Below are 16,420 nucleotides of genomic sequence, written 5' to 3'. Positions count from 1 at the left end.
CTTTCCCTTTGCCGTTTATGAAAATTACGCTGGAGCCCACGCCATTTTTTAAAATGTATTTAATACACGCTAGACACACGCCGGACGCTGACTACAACTATCAACAACGTCGCCTGCTCTCACTGATCGCAGGTGACAATGATGACAGTTGTAGTTAGCGATATACACACACGCCAGCCACTGACTACAACTACCATCAGAGTCGCCTACTCTCGCTGATCGCAGACGACAATGAAGAGAGCTGCCTTCAGTAGCACATAGGCTAACATTGTGTCCATGTGTGTGGTCCGTTCTCCACCGGGACTAAAAATATGTTTGTCTCAACGTAGTAGAAGTGGCAAAAATAGAAGAATCCAGCTTCACGGGATAAAACTTGCCATTATTAGTGAATGAACTGAAATCCAAAAGGTGAAGATTAAAAGCATGGATGACATCACATGGACTTCATAGTCAGCAAGCCAACAGACCGGCTCTCTGCCTTTCTCTCGCTCTATGACACTAGAGCTGTCATTCAAAGAAAAAGGGAGGGTGGAGATAGAGGGAAAAACAAGCAGTTAGGAAGGTGCACTTAAATATTTGCCTCCGCCCTCATGCACCGAGCGTCTGTACTTGGATTGAGCAGTTATTCTATGCGGAGATCCTTTAAAGCAGGGTTCCCCAACTCCAGTCCTCAAGGCCCACAAACAGGTCATGTTTTCAGGATTTCCTTAGTATTGCACAGGTGATGTAACTATTGCCTGTGCTGATGATGGAATTATCACCTGTGTAATACTAAGGAAATCCTGAAAACATGACCTGTTGGTGGGCCTTGAGGACTGGAGTTGGGGAACCCTGCTTTAAAGGGACACCATTTAGGCTTGTGCATTAGGCATAATAAAATGTCGAATTTTCCTCCTTAGGTGCACGTGTTTCCCCCATCCTCCTCTCTACTCTACTACTGATGATGATGATCTCCTCCATGTTCATGTGATATATGTCAGTAGATGATTGTATGACTTCTTATATGCTAATTATCTAATGTATAAAATAAATATTACACAAAAAAATTGATCGGTTCTTGTGTTGTAATCCGTTCATCACTTATGGGAATAGGAGCGGAGGAAAAAAAAAGTTGAGCTAATGAAACAACCACAGTTAAAGCCTTTATTGGCCACCCACCACCCATAAGAGGTTTGTAGTGTGGTATCTATTTATATATGTATGTATATACAGTACAGACCAAAAGTTTGGACACACCTTCTCATTTAAAGACTTTTCTGTATTTTCTTGACTATGAAAATTGTACATTCACACTGAAGGCATCAAAACTATGAATTAACACATGTGGAATTATATACTTAACAAAAAAGTGTGAAACAACTGAAACTATGTCTTATATTCTAGGTTCTTCAAAGTAGCCACCTTTTGCTTTGATGACTGGTTTGCACACTCTTGGCATTCTCTTGATGAGCTTCAAGAGGTAGTCACCGGAAATGGTCTTCCAACAATCTTGAAGGAGTTCCCAGAGATGCTTAGCACTTGTTGGCCCTTTTGCCTTCACTCTGCGGTCCAGCTCACCCCAAACCATCTCGATTGGGTTCAGGTCTGGTGACTGTGGAGGCAAGGTCATCTGGCGTAGCACCCCATCACTCTCCTACTTGGTCAAATAGCCCTTACACAGCCTGGAGGTGTGTTTGGGGTTGATGTATCGGCAGCTGAGGGGCTGCGCGATGGGGACGAGGTTTGCCCCCAGTTATGCAAATCTATATATGGGGGCATTCGAGTCTATCCACATCGCGCAATCCCTCGGCGCCGATAAATCCATCGTTATGTACCGCCGCTTTATAGACGATCTGTTTATTATATGGAGGGGAAATACTGTGGAGGCTGCCAAATTTATTGATGAATTAAACTCTAACGACTGGGGTCTTTCCTTTACCTCTACCATATCTGAGAGTAATATTCAATATCTTGACCTTCAGATAAATATAGACAATTCGGGTAAAATATCCACATCTACCCACTTTAAGGAAGTGGATGTAAATAGCTATCTTGAATTTGACAGTGGCCATCTACCCAGCTGGATTAGAAATATTCCATACGGTCAATATTGGCGTGTCAGAAAAAATTGTACACATGATTCGGATTTTTTTCTGGAATCTAAGGTTTTACAAAAACGTTTTAGAGCTAAGGGATACCCCCGGAAATTATTAGAGGATGCTTTCTCCAAAACTAGATCCCTATCACAGAACCTGTGTATCAACAAATCCAAGAATACCAGCCAAGAGCCAAACAACGATTTCAGTTTAAATCTGATTACTACCTATGGTAAACCTACGCAAGTGTTATCCAGTTTATTAAAAAAATACTGGTTCATTTTAAGTAATGATCCAATATTAACTGGTCATTTACCGGAATTTCCTCATGTCATATATCGGAGGAGTAAAAATCTAGGAAACTATATAGCCCCTAGCAATACAACAATTGGTAGAAGACCGAACCATTCAGTTCCTATTAGCAATAATGGATGTTATAAATGTAATGTCCCTAAATGCTTATGCTGTCAATCCATTGATAACGGAGCCAAAACATTCGTCTCTGCGGTCACTGGAGAGATATATCCCATTCGCTTTAGACTTACATGTCAGTCCTCATATGTGATCTATCTGCTCCAGTGCACCTGCGGCCTGCAATACATTGGCCGCACTATCCAGGAAATGCACTCCAGATTAAATAAACATCGCCAAAATATTAGAAACGGCTTTCCCCTACATAGTGTTTCTAATCATTTCTTAAAAGAACATCAAAAAAATCCTAATAACCTAAAACTAACTATCATTGATCATATAGTTGATACACACCCTGATAGACTAAATCGTCTCATTACACGTGAAAATTATTGGATTTTCAAAATGGGAACCTTGTCTCCTGAAGGTTTGAACCTTAATATAGAGAAGACAACTTTTTAAATAATTGTTTTCATATTTTAGCAAATTTATTATATATATCTTTTATATGGAGGAGGAGGGGGGAGGAGAGAGAGAAGGAGGGAAGAGGGGAAAGGAGAGAGGGAGGGGAGGAGGGAGGAGAGAGAGAGAAGGGAGAAAGAGGGGAAGAAAAGGAAAAAGAAAGAAAAAAAAAAAAATTTAAAAAAAAAAAATAAAAAATTTTTCTTTATTTTTGTTTTTTTTGAAAAATTTTTTTTTTTTTGGGGGGGATTTTTTTTTTTTTTTCTCTTTCCTTTCTTCGTCTACTTTTCCTAATTATAATGATAGAAACTGATTGTAATTTTATACTTTATATTTATGCATTGTTTTATGTTGTATGTAAAAATTATTATTTTTTTATATAATCTAAAATATAGGGTGGTAGATGACAATATATCCTATGAAGTATTAAGATTATAGGATTCACAAGTTGTTGTTTTTTTACAGCGAATCCTTTTTATAAGAACCCTATATGCTTCATTAGGCATTATTTTATAACAATCCTTTTTACTCTATTGAGCATATATGAACTCAAGGGGTTAATATAGAGGTATTACTCTGTATCTGGCCCCGCCCCTTTTAAGTAATTGTATACCTAGTCAAATGTATATAAGGATCAATTGTTTGCTGCTTGTCACACCTGATGAAGGTGGCTGTGTCCACCGAAACGCGTTGTGTGTATATTAATAAATCAGTCCTTTTAATATTTTTGCCCTGTTATTGGCGCTCTGGTACCGCTATTCATATCCATTTATTGTTTGGGGTCATTGTCCTGTTGAAAAATAAATGATGGTCCAACTAAACGCAAACCGGATGGAATAGCATGCCGCTGCTAGATGCTGTGGTAGCTATGCTGGTTCAGTATGCCTTCAATTTTGAATAAATCCCCAACAGTGTCACCAACAAAGCACCCCCACACCATCACACCTCCTCCTCCATTCTTCACGGTGGGAACCAGGCATGTACAGTCCATCCATTCACCTTTTCTGCGTCGCACAAAGACACGGTGGTTGGAACCAAAGATCTCAAATTTGGACTCATCAGACCAAAGCACAGGTTTCCACTGGTCTAATGTCCATTCCTTGTGTTCTTTAGCCCAAACAGGTCTCTTCTGCGTGTTGCCTGTCCTTAGCAGAGGTTTCCTAGCAGCTATTTTACCATGAAGGTCTGCTGCACAAAGTCTCCTCTTAACAGTTGTTGAAGAGATGTGTCTGCTGCTAGAACTCTGTGTGGCATTGACCTGGTCTCTAATCTGAGCTGCTGTTAACCTGCCATTTCTGAGGCTGGTAACTTGGATAAACTTATCCTTAGAAGCAGAGGTGACTCTTGGTCTTCCTTTCCTGGGGCGGTCCTCATGTGAGCCAGTTTCTTTGTAGCGCTTGATGGTTTTTGCAACTGCACTTGGTGACACATTCAAAGTTTGCCCAATTTTTCGCACTGAGTGACCTTCATTTCTTAAAGTAATGATGGCCACTCGTTTTTCTTTACTTAGAATTTGTATTATGGCAAGAAAAAAGCAGCTAACAGTCTATTCAGTAGGACTATCAGCTGTGTATCCACCTGACTTCTGCACAACACAACTGATGGTCTCAACCCCATTTATAAGGCAAGAAATCCCACTTATTAAACCTGACAGGGCACACCTGTGAAGTGAAAACCATTTCCGGTGACTACCTCTTGAAGCTCATCAAGAGAATGCAAAGAGTGTGCAAAGCAGTCATCAAAGCAAAAGGTGGCTACTTTGAAGAACCTAGAATATAAGACATATTTTCAGTTGTTTCACACTTTGTTGTTAACACATGTGGAATTATATACTTAATTCATAGTTTTGATGCCTTCAGTGTGAATGTACAATTTTCATAGTCATGAAGATACAGAAAAATCTTTAAATAAGGCGTGTCCAAACTTTTGGTCTGTACTGTGTATTATATACACACGCACTTTATGACACCCTCTAATGTTTCTTGTCATCCAGTAAGTATGCACCCCCTCTCCTGTGCTTTGCATCGGGAAACTTGCAATACACCATATATCTGTCTCTATATAGTGAATCAACCACTAGATTTTACAATATAAGCAGCATACATTGTAAAATAGATCTTTATTCTGTTAACCCCTTCATGACCAGAGCAATTTCAGTTTTTGAGTTTTTGTTTTTTGCTCCCCTTCTTTCCAGAGCCATAGCCTTTTATATTTTTCGGTCAATATGGCCATGAGCGGGCTTATTTCTTTGCGGGACGAGTTGTACTTTGAAACGCCATTACTAGTTTTACCATATCGTGTACTGGAAAACAGGGAAAAAATTCCAAGTGCGGTAACATTGCAAAAAAAAAAAAAAAAAAAAAAAATGCAATTCCACAGTTGTTTCCTTTTTTTACCACGTTCACTGAATGCTAAAACTGACCTGCCATTATTATTCTCCAGGTCATGACGAGTTTGTAGACACCAAACATGTATAGTTTCTTTTTTAAGTAGTGAAAAAAAAATTCCAAAGTTTGTGAAGAAAAAAAAAAAAAACGCCATTTTCCGAGACCCGTAGCGTCTCCATTTTTCGGGATCTGGGGTCGGATGAGGGCTTATTTTTTTGCGCACCGAGCTGACGTTTTTATTGATACTATTTTGGGGTAGATCCGATGTTCGCCCGTTATTGCAATGTTGCGGCGACCAAAATAAAACATAATTCTGGCATTTGGAATTTTTTTCTCGTTACGCCGTTTACCGATCGGATTATTTTTTTATATTGATCGGGCGAATGCGGCGCTACCAAATATGTGTAAGTGGGGTTTATTTTTTATTATGTTATTTTGAATGGGGCAAAAGGGGGGTGATTTAAACTTTTTTTTTTATACTTTTTGCTTGCTTCTATAGTCTCTATAGGAGACTAGAAGCAGCAACTGTCTGATCGCCTCTGCTACATAGAAGTGATCTGCTCATCACCTCTATGTAGCAGAAATGCTTCTGTGCTATGAGCACCGACCACTAGGTGGTGCTCATAGCGATCAGTACATGACAACCACTGGGGTCTGCTTCAGACCCAGGGTTGTCATGCCCACCCATCAGCGACCCACAATCATGTGACGGGGTCACCGATGGGCGGGGTAAGTGACGTACTTCCGGCGCGGCGCTGTTAAATGCCGCTGTAAGAGATTGACACAAGCATTGGATGGAGATTCCACCAGCAGCTGTTGCGGGCACATGTCAGCTGTCTAAATCAGCTGACATGTGCCCGGTTCAGTGCAGGCTCAGTGCCGGAACCCCGGCAGAACAGGCCTGTCCAGCGAGGTACTATTACTGACCACGTCGGAAAGGGGTTACAGTAAGTGTTTACTTTTAACATCCAATCAGAATGGCTGTACCTATAATCCGGATATTAAATGAGCCATTTAATAGTCCCACGATAGAACTAAATAGCACAAGTGTCTCCACCCACCCAGCCTTGCCAGATGCAGCTTGTACTGAGCAGTGTGAGATCTCAGCCACAGCAGGGAAGAGCTTTCAATTAGGTTAGGCGAGCAGTGCTTCACCAGCGGCATGAGGAGCTGTCAATTATGCTCAGTGGGGGGTGGAAATTCAGTTTGAAAATCCATTGCAGAACAGCTGCATCTTTCTTGTTGAGCCTAATGAAACTGTTGTATGTCCTTTTCATTTGCATTGTGAAATCTGACCCCCGATTCATTAACACCAATTCCTTGGCCTCAGCCAATAGCTGCCTGTTGGTGACTGAGCTGCTGAAGAAGGATCAGGAGTGGAAAATAGAAGCAAGGCACCATCATAAAAGTGTAGCATTAACATTCTCACTGATGATCATACAGTTTAGCTTAATTTTGCCTGATCTTTAGTTTTTTTTCCCCCCACTTTTTACTCCTTTCCAGATGCAGTGGTGTTATCCCATTCTTGTGTAGGCAGTTTCCTGTGCTTTACCCCTCCCCACCCAAACTAAAGATGCCTTGCCCAGTCCTCGCAGGCACCGCCCGGCCTAGCTTCCTATATACCTCACTCCACAATATACATAGAAACATTGTAAATTTCTAGACAGCAGATGACATTACAGTGGAAAGCAATGAAGGACAAATGAAGTGTGACACATAAAGGCTGAATAAGAATTTTGCACCTGTGCATGTGGAGAGGCCACTAAGAAAATCTGACTCTAAAATGGTTGTACCATGGAATCTATTCAGGGCACCAGAATCTGAGACCACGGCACACAACAGGACCTAGTAAAAATCTGGAATGAGGCTGGTAACATGACAGATGGAAGCTAGGAATTGAGCAGTATCACTTAGGATTCAGCATCAGAGATGGACACCTGGAAGTCAAGAAGATCCTAAACAACCCCTTTACTGTTTAAAATCAACTTTATTTTTTTTCATGGGGAAAACCCCTTAATCAATAGATCTTGGAATAATAATCATTTCCACAATTGGATGTGTTTAAATAAAATGTTCCTGTGCTGAGATAATCTTATAAATGTGTCCCTGCTGTGTACTGTGTAATGGCTGTGTCTGACCATACAGGAACATGGTCTGATCATACCACAGCTCCTGGGCAGAGGGGGAAGCAAAAGAAGATACAGACAGGACAGCACGGGATTGCAGTTGCTGCTTTTTGTGTGAGATAAAACATTTTTTATAAACAGGCAGGGAAATACTTTATCTCACAAAAAGCAGTAACTGCAATCCCGTGCTGTCCTGTCGGTATCTTCTTTTTGTTTCCCCCCTTGCCCAGGAGCTGTGGTATGATCAGACCATGTTCCTGTACGGTCAGACACAGCCATTACACAGTACACAGCAGGGACACATTTATAAGATTATCTCAGCACAGGAACATTTTATTTAAACACATCCAATTGTGGAAATTATTATTATTCCAAGATCTATTGATTAAAATCAACTTTAAAATTAAACTTTGTTTGTGGGGAAAACACCTTTACCGTTACCTTACACATGTGTGCTCTAAAAATTGTACAATTTGCTATAAAAAAACAGAACGGCACAAAGTACCTACATAGACATTTACAGGCACAGACAGGTCCTCTTTCAATAATTGTATTTGCCAATAATATGCCACGTCTGGAGCATCTTTTCATATAGTTGTAGTGCGCCGATCCTGGAATAGATTGGACAGTGTGATATGCCACCAACTGGTAATTTACTGCTGTCAATCAGCTGCCAGTAACAGACTGTATGAACAAGCCCCCCTCAATAAGAGACCACACCCAGTTGTCAATTCTTTCCCAAGTCTCCAGTTTGAATAATGGAGGAACGGTCCGATGCAGAAACGATTCTCCAAAATTATTTTCATGGGGCGAGAGATGGCAAAAGCGGTCCTCTAAAAAAAAAAAAGTACAGTCCCTATTGGAGTGAGGCGGGTTACCTCTTGAATACAGGGGAGAGGGAAATTGGAAATCGACCACTCTTAATATATTTGGAGAACATTGCAAAATAAAAAGTTAGTCAAAAAGTTTTTTTTACCCATTAACTCCAATTTGAGGCTACTGGCCTTACCTGTGAGTCCCCAAAGGAGAGGGAGGGATGAAATTAAAATAAAAAAAGACATTGCAGAATCATATTTTGGGAGTGACCCCTCACATTGTTTATATTGGGAAAATGATGCAAGTGTATACAAATAATAATGTATTTAAATAGAGCATCTCACAGCAAGGATACAGTTAACAATCTGATAATGTCTGGGCAAGCTGATAAATGTCTGGAAATGGATGTGTAAATGAAAGGCGTTCATTTACTCGGTAAGGGACGGCAGAAAACGTCGTCACTTAGTGAATACTATAGGAAGGGGACCAGTCTAATTCATGCTTTCACCTTCCATGTGAACGGAGACATATCTGGGTTCCTTACGGTCCATGGAAATAAATAAAACATTTCTATAAAGATGGATGAGGATGCAATTTTAGAATTTGTATCTAAAGCACAGTACATAATTCTCAAGTGAGACAAATTGCAAGGTCTTTTCATTTAAGGGTCCCCCCCCTCTTTGTTTTTTTAATTGTATATTTACACGAACAACTCCTTTAAATTCCTCAAGCTTCTGTCTCGGGGTGTCACATGTGGAGAAATACACATAATCCTGAGTCTTTAAGAAAAGCAGCATTTGAGAGCACATGTTCCAGGGCATTTCCCACTTCTGCTTGAGATCTGGTGCCACGTGATGACTGATCAGCGGTGGACAAGTTCAGTAGGATGAAAAAAAAAAAAAAAAGTGTATAAAACCAAAAAAAAAAAAAAGGATTAAAAAAAAAACAAACAACAAGTTCGAAAAATACTCGCGTGGTAAAGTTTTATACAGTATATGTCAGACAGCACCAACTCTGTTCAGATTGTTCGTTTTTCACACACCGGGAGAAGTCAAATAGTCTTGATCCAATCCGCCAGGTCAGGAGGGTCAAGTAGCACATGGACAGAAGACAAGAAGCACTTATCTTCTTCAAATATTAAAGCGCTGCATCTAAACTAGCACCAACTATATAAAAATGGCAAAAAAAAAAAATAAATAAAAACTTTTAAAATTAGACTTTTCATGCCCATAAAGCACACAAACCAAGTGCCAACTTCTAGAGGGTATATGGCTCTTTTTATAAAAAACAAACAAACAAATTATTAAAGGGGAGACTTGAACACAGACTCAATATTGCAAAAGGGGGAAAAAAAAAAAAAAAAAAAAAAAAGATTATAAAAAATTGGAACCAACCAAGCGGGCAACTTCCCCTACAGCACTACCTGTCCTGCCAAGTGCTCTACTCCGTAAACCCCACCTAGCTCAGCAGCTATGACCTCAATTGACAACCAGAGCATTTGCCAGACTTTTCACTTACCGGCTCACAACATGCCTTATAAGTAGTTCAAGGATAGTCCTGATACCGACAAGTCTGGCAGGTGTTTTGGTTATCAATTGAGGCCAGTGGGGAGGAGTTAGGGAGGTTGACTGAGAAGAGCAGTTGACAGGTTTGGGCACTGGCCATGGGACACTTGCTAATTTGCATAAGCCATACAAGTTTTGTTTAGTCTGGCTGTAGCCATAAAAAGGTATATTTGCATTTGTTTAAAAGGTTCATACTGGGCGGCGGTGCTAGCTTCTGCACCGGAAGCGAACCATGCTGAGGACATTACTGCCTCTCACACGATCAAGCACAGGACACTTGTACACGTCTTGGGTGTGTGGAGTCATAATGCCAACAGAAGAGCTCACATCCGAAGGGCAAGTGTGCAACATGACAGACCTGTGCCCCCCCCACCAATCCCCCCATAAAGCCGTGAACAGGCAGGAGTAATTGAATGAGTAGTAAGGAGGGGGGACACTAAAAAACACACACTATGGCCAAGTCTGATTTCTACATTCTGGTGACCATTTCTAGTTAAGTGATGAAATAAATCAGTAACTTTGATGTAAACTGTTTTATACAAATTAGGCTAAAAAAAAAATATATATATATAAAAAAAAAATAAAAAACATGTTCATTTCAGAAACAAAAAAAACTAAAACAAATTAAAAAAAAAAAAAAAAAGATAATTGTAGTATATTTGTGGTAGTTTAAATGCAGCATTTCAAGGCGTCTTGTCTGTGCAGGAGATGCTACGTCTTTAGAGTTCTAAGGAATAGAAAAGAAGAAACATTAAAAACACAGGTATTTACAACAAACTGAGCAACATAATCTGTTTTACGGAAAATCTAACTGGGTTATCCCATTACAGAAACTATTATTCCCCAATATTTAAGAATTAACAGTATCACTTGTCCATAGATCAGCTGCTGGGATCTCCACCGATCTGGAGAAAGGGGCTCTAAAACGCTCACAGTTTCTCTGCTGCAGATCAAGCAGAGCTCAGAATGCCGAGCTCTGTATAACTCCACCCCCAACACTGATTGGCAGAAAGCTGTCAATCAGTAGTGGGGGCATGGTAGGACTAGCAGGCACCAGACACCTAGTCCTCTAGTAATAATCTGCTGATAAAACACTGATAACACCCATGGTCCTGTGTCCCCCAATGAGGTGACAGAGTAACACTTGATTTTATGGATACAGCAAAAAACAGCCCAGTAAGTGACACATTGCTGGAATCAGGGTCTCAGCCTCAACATCATGCTGCTCTGATTACATAAGAAACACACGCACACACCATCAGGCTTTTGCCAGACAGCAGTTTGCCTAAAACACAGCAAAGCAACACACTACCCAGCTATGCCAGGCAAGTGTGCCAGGAATGCTGGGTATGTTTGAAGATCTTCACCTCCAGCAAACCTTGAATGATACGTAGAAATTATCACATGGCATCAAATTTTATATTTATATGCAAGATACAGAAAACGATATGCCGGCTGTGCATAGGCATAAAGACAGATGGGATGGGGAAGCAAAATGCAGGACCAGGATCAATTTATATGGCTTTTGTGAAACCCTCATAACAAGTCCTCACCATGCAGAATGGAGTGGGACAATGACTGAATGCCCAACCATAATGCCTATGAGGGGTTACAGTATGCCTGGGTACAACCCCCGGTCACTCCTCTGATCACTAGCTCTTGCTGCAGCCCAGGTACTCAGTGTAGTGGCCATTCTTTGGTACGGAGCAGAGTTATTCTGGCTCTGTATACAGTGTATATCCGTCTGTGACTGATCGTGGGGGTTCCGAGTGTCCACCCCCTACTGATCCAATATTGATATTTAAGAAGGATCTTAAACTTACATTTTTCTTTCTTCCACAGAGTTCACTCTTCTCTTGCAGTCCTGCTCATAATCCTCTTCCCCTGTGCCGCTATAGTACTCTGGTTTTCTTTTGCAGTTTTCGTAATGTTGGTGGTGATTAAACCGTCCGTGGTGATAATGGGAGTCAGAATGCCTTGAGAATGAAGGGTAGTGAGAGTGTTTGCCGCCATAGCCGTGATCGCGCCTGTCTCTGGGATGACAGTACCAGTCATTTCTATGGTGTTTGGAATCCCTGTAGTGATGGCTCCGGTTGTCGTACGAGACTCTGTCCCGATCTTCTCTGTAAGAGGAATGAAAGTGATCCCACCGCTGATGTCGACCGTAGTAGTTCCTCTCACGACTGTGAGAGCGTTCTCGTCTGGACTGGTAATGATACTGATCGTCCATCTTCCCTCTACTCCTCGACCGATGTCTCCCATGGTTCCTGTATCCATTATCGTTTCCTCGGAAGAAGTGATTGCGGTGTCTGTAGTCGTCGTTGTGATAGTGTTTATACCGATCGTACTTGGAGCAGTCTCTATTACGCGAATATGGTTCATTCTTAAAAGGGTCTCTCTCGTGCGCTGAGCGGGACCTCTCGCTGCGGACAGGTTTCCAGTCACCGTATCCGTTGTAGGATGTATAATCAGGTGCACTTTTCGGATCTTGCTCTGCAGGGCAGACTTCCCTTTGGTGCTCTGCAGGTAAAGAAGATGGGGACGATCCACTGTGATGTTTCTCAGAGCCTGCCGCATTGTATCCGGGAGGATCTGCGGCATCAGAAATCATCCCCATGTGTTCTGTATTCTGCAAGCTAACAAGGAATAAAAAAACAAAACCAAATAAATTAGAAATTCACAGGGAATTTTCAGGGAATTTGTCACATTGAACATGGCTTCTGTGAGCAGATTTCCTTTTTTTTTTGGAAGACATTCAGTACAACTTGTATTAAGTCTCTGCTCATTCTTTGCTTAGGAGTCCAGTGGGCGGTCCTAGTCATTGATTGACAGCCTTTAAAAGGGAAACAATAACTTTTCTTCAATGCAAGCCAAGGTAGTGCAGGATAGAGCAGCGTAAAACATAAAAAGGTACCTTTTAAGGTGCCATCCGCTGTAGAGAATTTTTTTTTTATCAATATGCGAAATTAGGCTCACAAGCGCACTGGCAGGCGCATCGGTGCACTGGCAAGTCTATGATTCCTCTGCCTCTCTCTACCTTTGCTTCTTGATTGGCAGCAGAGACCGGAGGACTCTTATGAAAATTAGGCGTGCATGTGCCTAATCTGTGCTAACAATAAAAGCCAAATTTTAATAAAACAATAGGCCTCATTCCTAAAATTTTACACAGCTCAATCCTTGCACAGGGGTAGCGTCACTGACAAGTTTCCTTAAAAGTATACATATGTATATAGACCTGTCAATCACCAAGCAGGACCGCCCAATGGACTCCTCATCCTAGAACATGTCTAGGATTTAAATAGAAATGAAACAAAAAGTTTGCTGAATATTTTCCCAGAGAACCATGTACCTCCTCAGCAGCCTGAAGAAGATCATACTCCACATTCAGTGTGACAGGTTCCCTTCAATAGTACCTTTGTGTAGTCTACTTACATTTCTTCTGTTCTTTCACTCTCCGGATGGTAAGATATTCCTGCTGCGGTTTCTTCATGGGTCACAGTTTCAAGGTCAATCTGAGAGTTAGAGAATAAAAAAAAAAAAAATACATTAAGTCCTTATAAGAAATAGGCGATATGACACAAAGAGCTCAAACCTGGGCGGGATGGAAGACAGACAAAACCCCTCTTAGATGACTTTCTGTGCTTTTCTCAGAGCCACCTAATGTCCAATCAATTTACTTAAATAAGTCGTCACCCAAAGCAAAAAATAAATAACATAACATTTGCCAATAGACTCAAGTCCAATCATAACACTTACATCAACAGATCCATTGAGTTTAGCCGGACTAGAACCATTGGTGGCCTCATAGGATTCCTGGTCAGCTGCATTAGATGCCATCTCCTCTTCATTAGTAAGCGAGTTACATTGGAAGTCAATGGCAGAATGTCCATTAGTGATTATAGATCTGTTCACCAGGTCTCCACCGTTCGATCTTTTCCGTACACCTTTACTCTCCTCCTCAGATTCCTCCGATGATTCAGCCCCATAAGGAACCAGCATGGTGGAAGATACTATAGGATTGGTGCTGGCCAAATGTCCACGGTTCAACTTATATGGGTGACTGATGGCGGGTGAGGGAGTAGGGGCGGCAGAGGTAGACTGCGCGGGGATACTTTGCTTAGTTTCAGAGGACGATACTTCTTGGGCAGGAAGCGGCTTATTGATATTTACTATGATTTTTGGCTTTTTGCCATTCATAGTTATTTGTCTGTTCATAGGCAAGGGGCCAATGCATCTCTTCATAATGCTGCTATGTATTCCTGATCCATTTAGAGATGTTTTTGGTGATCTATTCCCATTCATGGTCTTCATATGGATTAAAAAAAATAAAAATATTATAGCAACAGGTCATAATTTACTTTACAATCTACACATCCTATAATATACTGAAGGCTGCCATACACACACAAGAAAAACAAAGAATCACTGGCTGCTGCTGGAAAAGATGGCGGCTCATAGGTAGCTGTACGGTCACATGTTTCGGCGCCGACCAGGTGAAGTTAGGACCTTTTTAGTGCCTATACGTGTGGCCTTAATAAAGTGAGCTGCCATCGGTCAAGTTGATTCTTTCCGCTTACTCTCACCATTACTTAGGTTGGCCAAATCCTCTGCACTATGGAGCTTTTATTTTATGATGTGTTTTGAACACTTTTTTGGAGGTCAATTTAAAAGAAGGTTTCTAAGAATGGGACAAAATTGGCCACATTCACATATATTTCAACCTGCAACCCATCATAGTCATGTGTTAGGACGGGTTGCAGCCTAATGAAAGCTTGAGATCTGTCTCAACTGACAGAGGAGCAGCACTTTACACAAACATATGGGTCTTCATATATTGGACCTATGGTTAAGCGCAAGGTTAAAATTTGCCAGACAGTATTAAAGGGACTGTCACCCTTTTGCGTTAATATGGGCATAGAGGTTGCATACAGGTGAAATTAGTCATACCTGGATGTGGCCTTGTAAAGTAAAAATCATCTTTTATAGCCCTGACCTTCCAGGCAATGGGGCGTACGCTGCCCGGAAGATAAGACTGCCTCCGGTCTCCGCTAGACCAATTTTCCAAACAATACGGGTGACATGATTACCTTGAGGATCTGCTGGGGTCCTATGAAATCAGACTTTGCAGCTCCAACTTGATGGCTGCTACTAGGCTGAGGAGAGTTGGGGCTTGCCGACTGATGCGAATAAGGCGCGTCTCCACATTGCACATTCTGGGATCTGGAGGGAAGAAACGAGAAATTAGGCTTCTACCTAAAACATATTGCACTCGGACAACTGTAGTAAAGTAGTAAAAGGGTATACCGGATATAAAATAAAAGGTACGCCTGCTGGTTCAGCACGGTCCGGATATCTGTACTGGACACGACCGAGTCATTCATCAAGTACCACTGGTCATTGCTAGCCTGAAAGAAATAAGATTGTGTAAAAATTAATAAAAACAGAATGTAAAGACTGGATTTGCCATGACTGCCAATGCACCATGCAAAAAAAGATGGAGGGTGAGGGTTTTCTCTTCCCCGCTAGCATATCTAATATACATGGATTTAAAGCAAACTAAGCACCGTTACTGGACCAACAGGATCAAAGCTACAGCTCATACATGCAGGTTTATAACCAACTCCTTCCTGACACGCTATAGTAATTAATTACACTGGAGCCTATGTATAAACAGTCCGGGCGATTTAGCCAATCTCTCCCGATTCTCCCATAGGCAAACTTCATGTGTTTCTAATATTGGAAGGGGAGAAAGTGGAGACTAGAAACCTCTACAAGATCAAAAAGAATTAAGTGTTTAAATGCCCTCTGACATCCTCTTTTGCAGGAAGCAGTTGAGAGCCTCCCCAAGAAAACACTGAAGACAAAGTCCTAGGAAGATTTGAAACCAACAAGTGTTTTCAAGGATTTCTCACTCTGGGGTGGAAATTGCCTCTTAAGAGAGGAAGAGGACTAGAACTCTAGCGCCACCTATTGGAAACAGCGATCCTAAAAGTCAATATCAACTCTTTAACATGCCTTGCCAAATGACTTTGGATAAAAGCCAAACCAGAATCTCAAAAATGTAGACATTGTGTTTCAGGGTACTGCCCCTCATCAGTGCAATGCACGAGATCTCATTTGACTAGGTGAGAGGTTCTGGACTCGGGTCTAAGAAGTAACGTTTCTCCTTGTGGAGAATGACAAGCCAAGCCATGTAATGCTCCTCTGCGAAATTAAATATGTAAATTGCCTCTTCAGAGAGGAAGAGGATAAGAACTCTAGCGCCATCTATTGGAAGCAGCGATCCTAAAAGACTCTCTAACGAGCCTTGCAATATGACTTAGGATAAAAGCCAAACCTTGTCACTCTCCACAAGGAGAAATGTTACCGCATAGACACCAGCCCAGAGCCTCTCACCTAGCCAAATCAGATCTCATGCTTTGCACTGATGAGAGGCAACAGCCTGAAACACCGTGTTGCAAATTGTGATTCTGGTTTGGTTTTATCCCAAGTCATATTGCAAGGCTCGTTAAAGAGTCGATATTGAGTTTAAGGATCGCTGCTTCCAATAGGTGGCGCTAGAGTTCTAGTCCTCTTCC

General features: G+C 41.4%; 2 protein-coding genes across 3 annotated transcripts in view; one reads left to right on the top strand and one right to left on the bottom strand.

Moving 5' to 3' along the window:
- The window catches only part of LOC141160985 (uromodulin-like), a 34,956-nt gene extending 33,986 nt beyond the window's left edge, over positions 1–970 (top strand). The window contains exon 15 of the mRNA XM_073645783.1: positions 900–970. Within this exon, the coding sequence (XP_073501884.1) occupies positions 900–970 (71 nt within the window). The remainder of the gene's footprint in view (positions 1–899) is intronic.
- An 8,193-nt stretch (positions 971–9,163) lies between these two features.
- The window catches only part of USP42 (ubiquitin specific peptidase 42), a 31,140-nt gene continuing 23,883 nt past the window's right edge, over positions 9,164–16,420 (bottom strand). For both annotated transcript variants that reach the window (XM_073648007.1, XM_073648008.1), the window contains 6 exons: positions 15,147–15,247; positions 14,930–15,062; positions 13,599–14,147; positions 13,275–13,354; positions 11,666–12,478; positions 9,164–10,569 (listed from right to left, as the gene is read on the bottom strand). In XM_073648007.1, the coding sequence (XP_073504108.1) occupies positions 10,554–10,569; positions 11,666–12,478; positions 13,275–13,354; positions 13,599–14,147; positions 14,930–15,062; positions 15,147–15,247 (1,692 nt within the window). In that variant the 3' untranslated portion in view covers positions 9,164–10,553. The remainder of the gene's footprint in view (positions 10,570–11,665; positions 12,479–13,274; positions 13,355–13,598; positions 14,148–14,929; positions 15,063–15,146; positions 15,248–16,420) is intronic.

This window comes from Phyllobates terribilis, unplaced genomic scaffold (genome assembly GCF_046119375.1).
Source record: "Phyllobates terribilis strain yellow unplaced genomic scaffold, ASM4611937v1 Scaffold_9__5_contigs__length_417890890, whole genome shotgun sequence".
Lineage (NCBI taxonomy): Eukaryota > Metazoa > Chordata > Amphibia > Anura > Dendrobatidae > Phyllobates > Phyllobates terribilis.
This window is presented reverse-complemented; position numbering and strand designations above follow the sequence as displayed.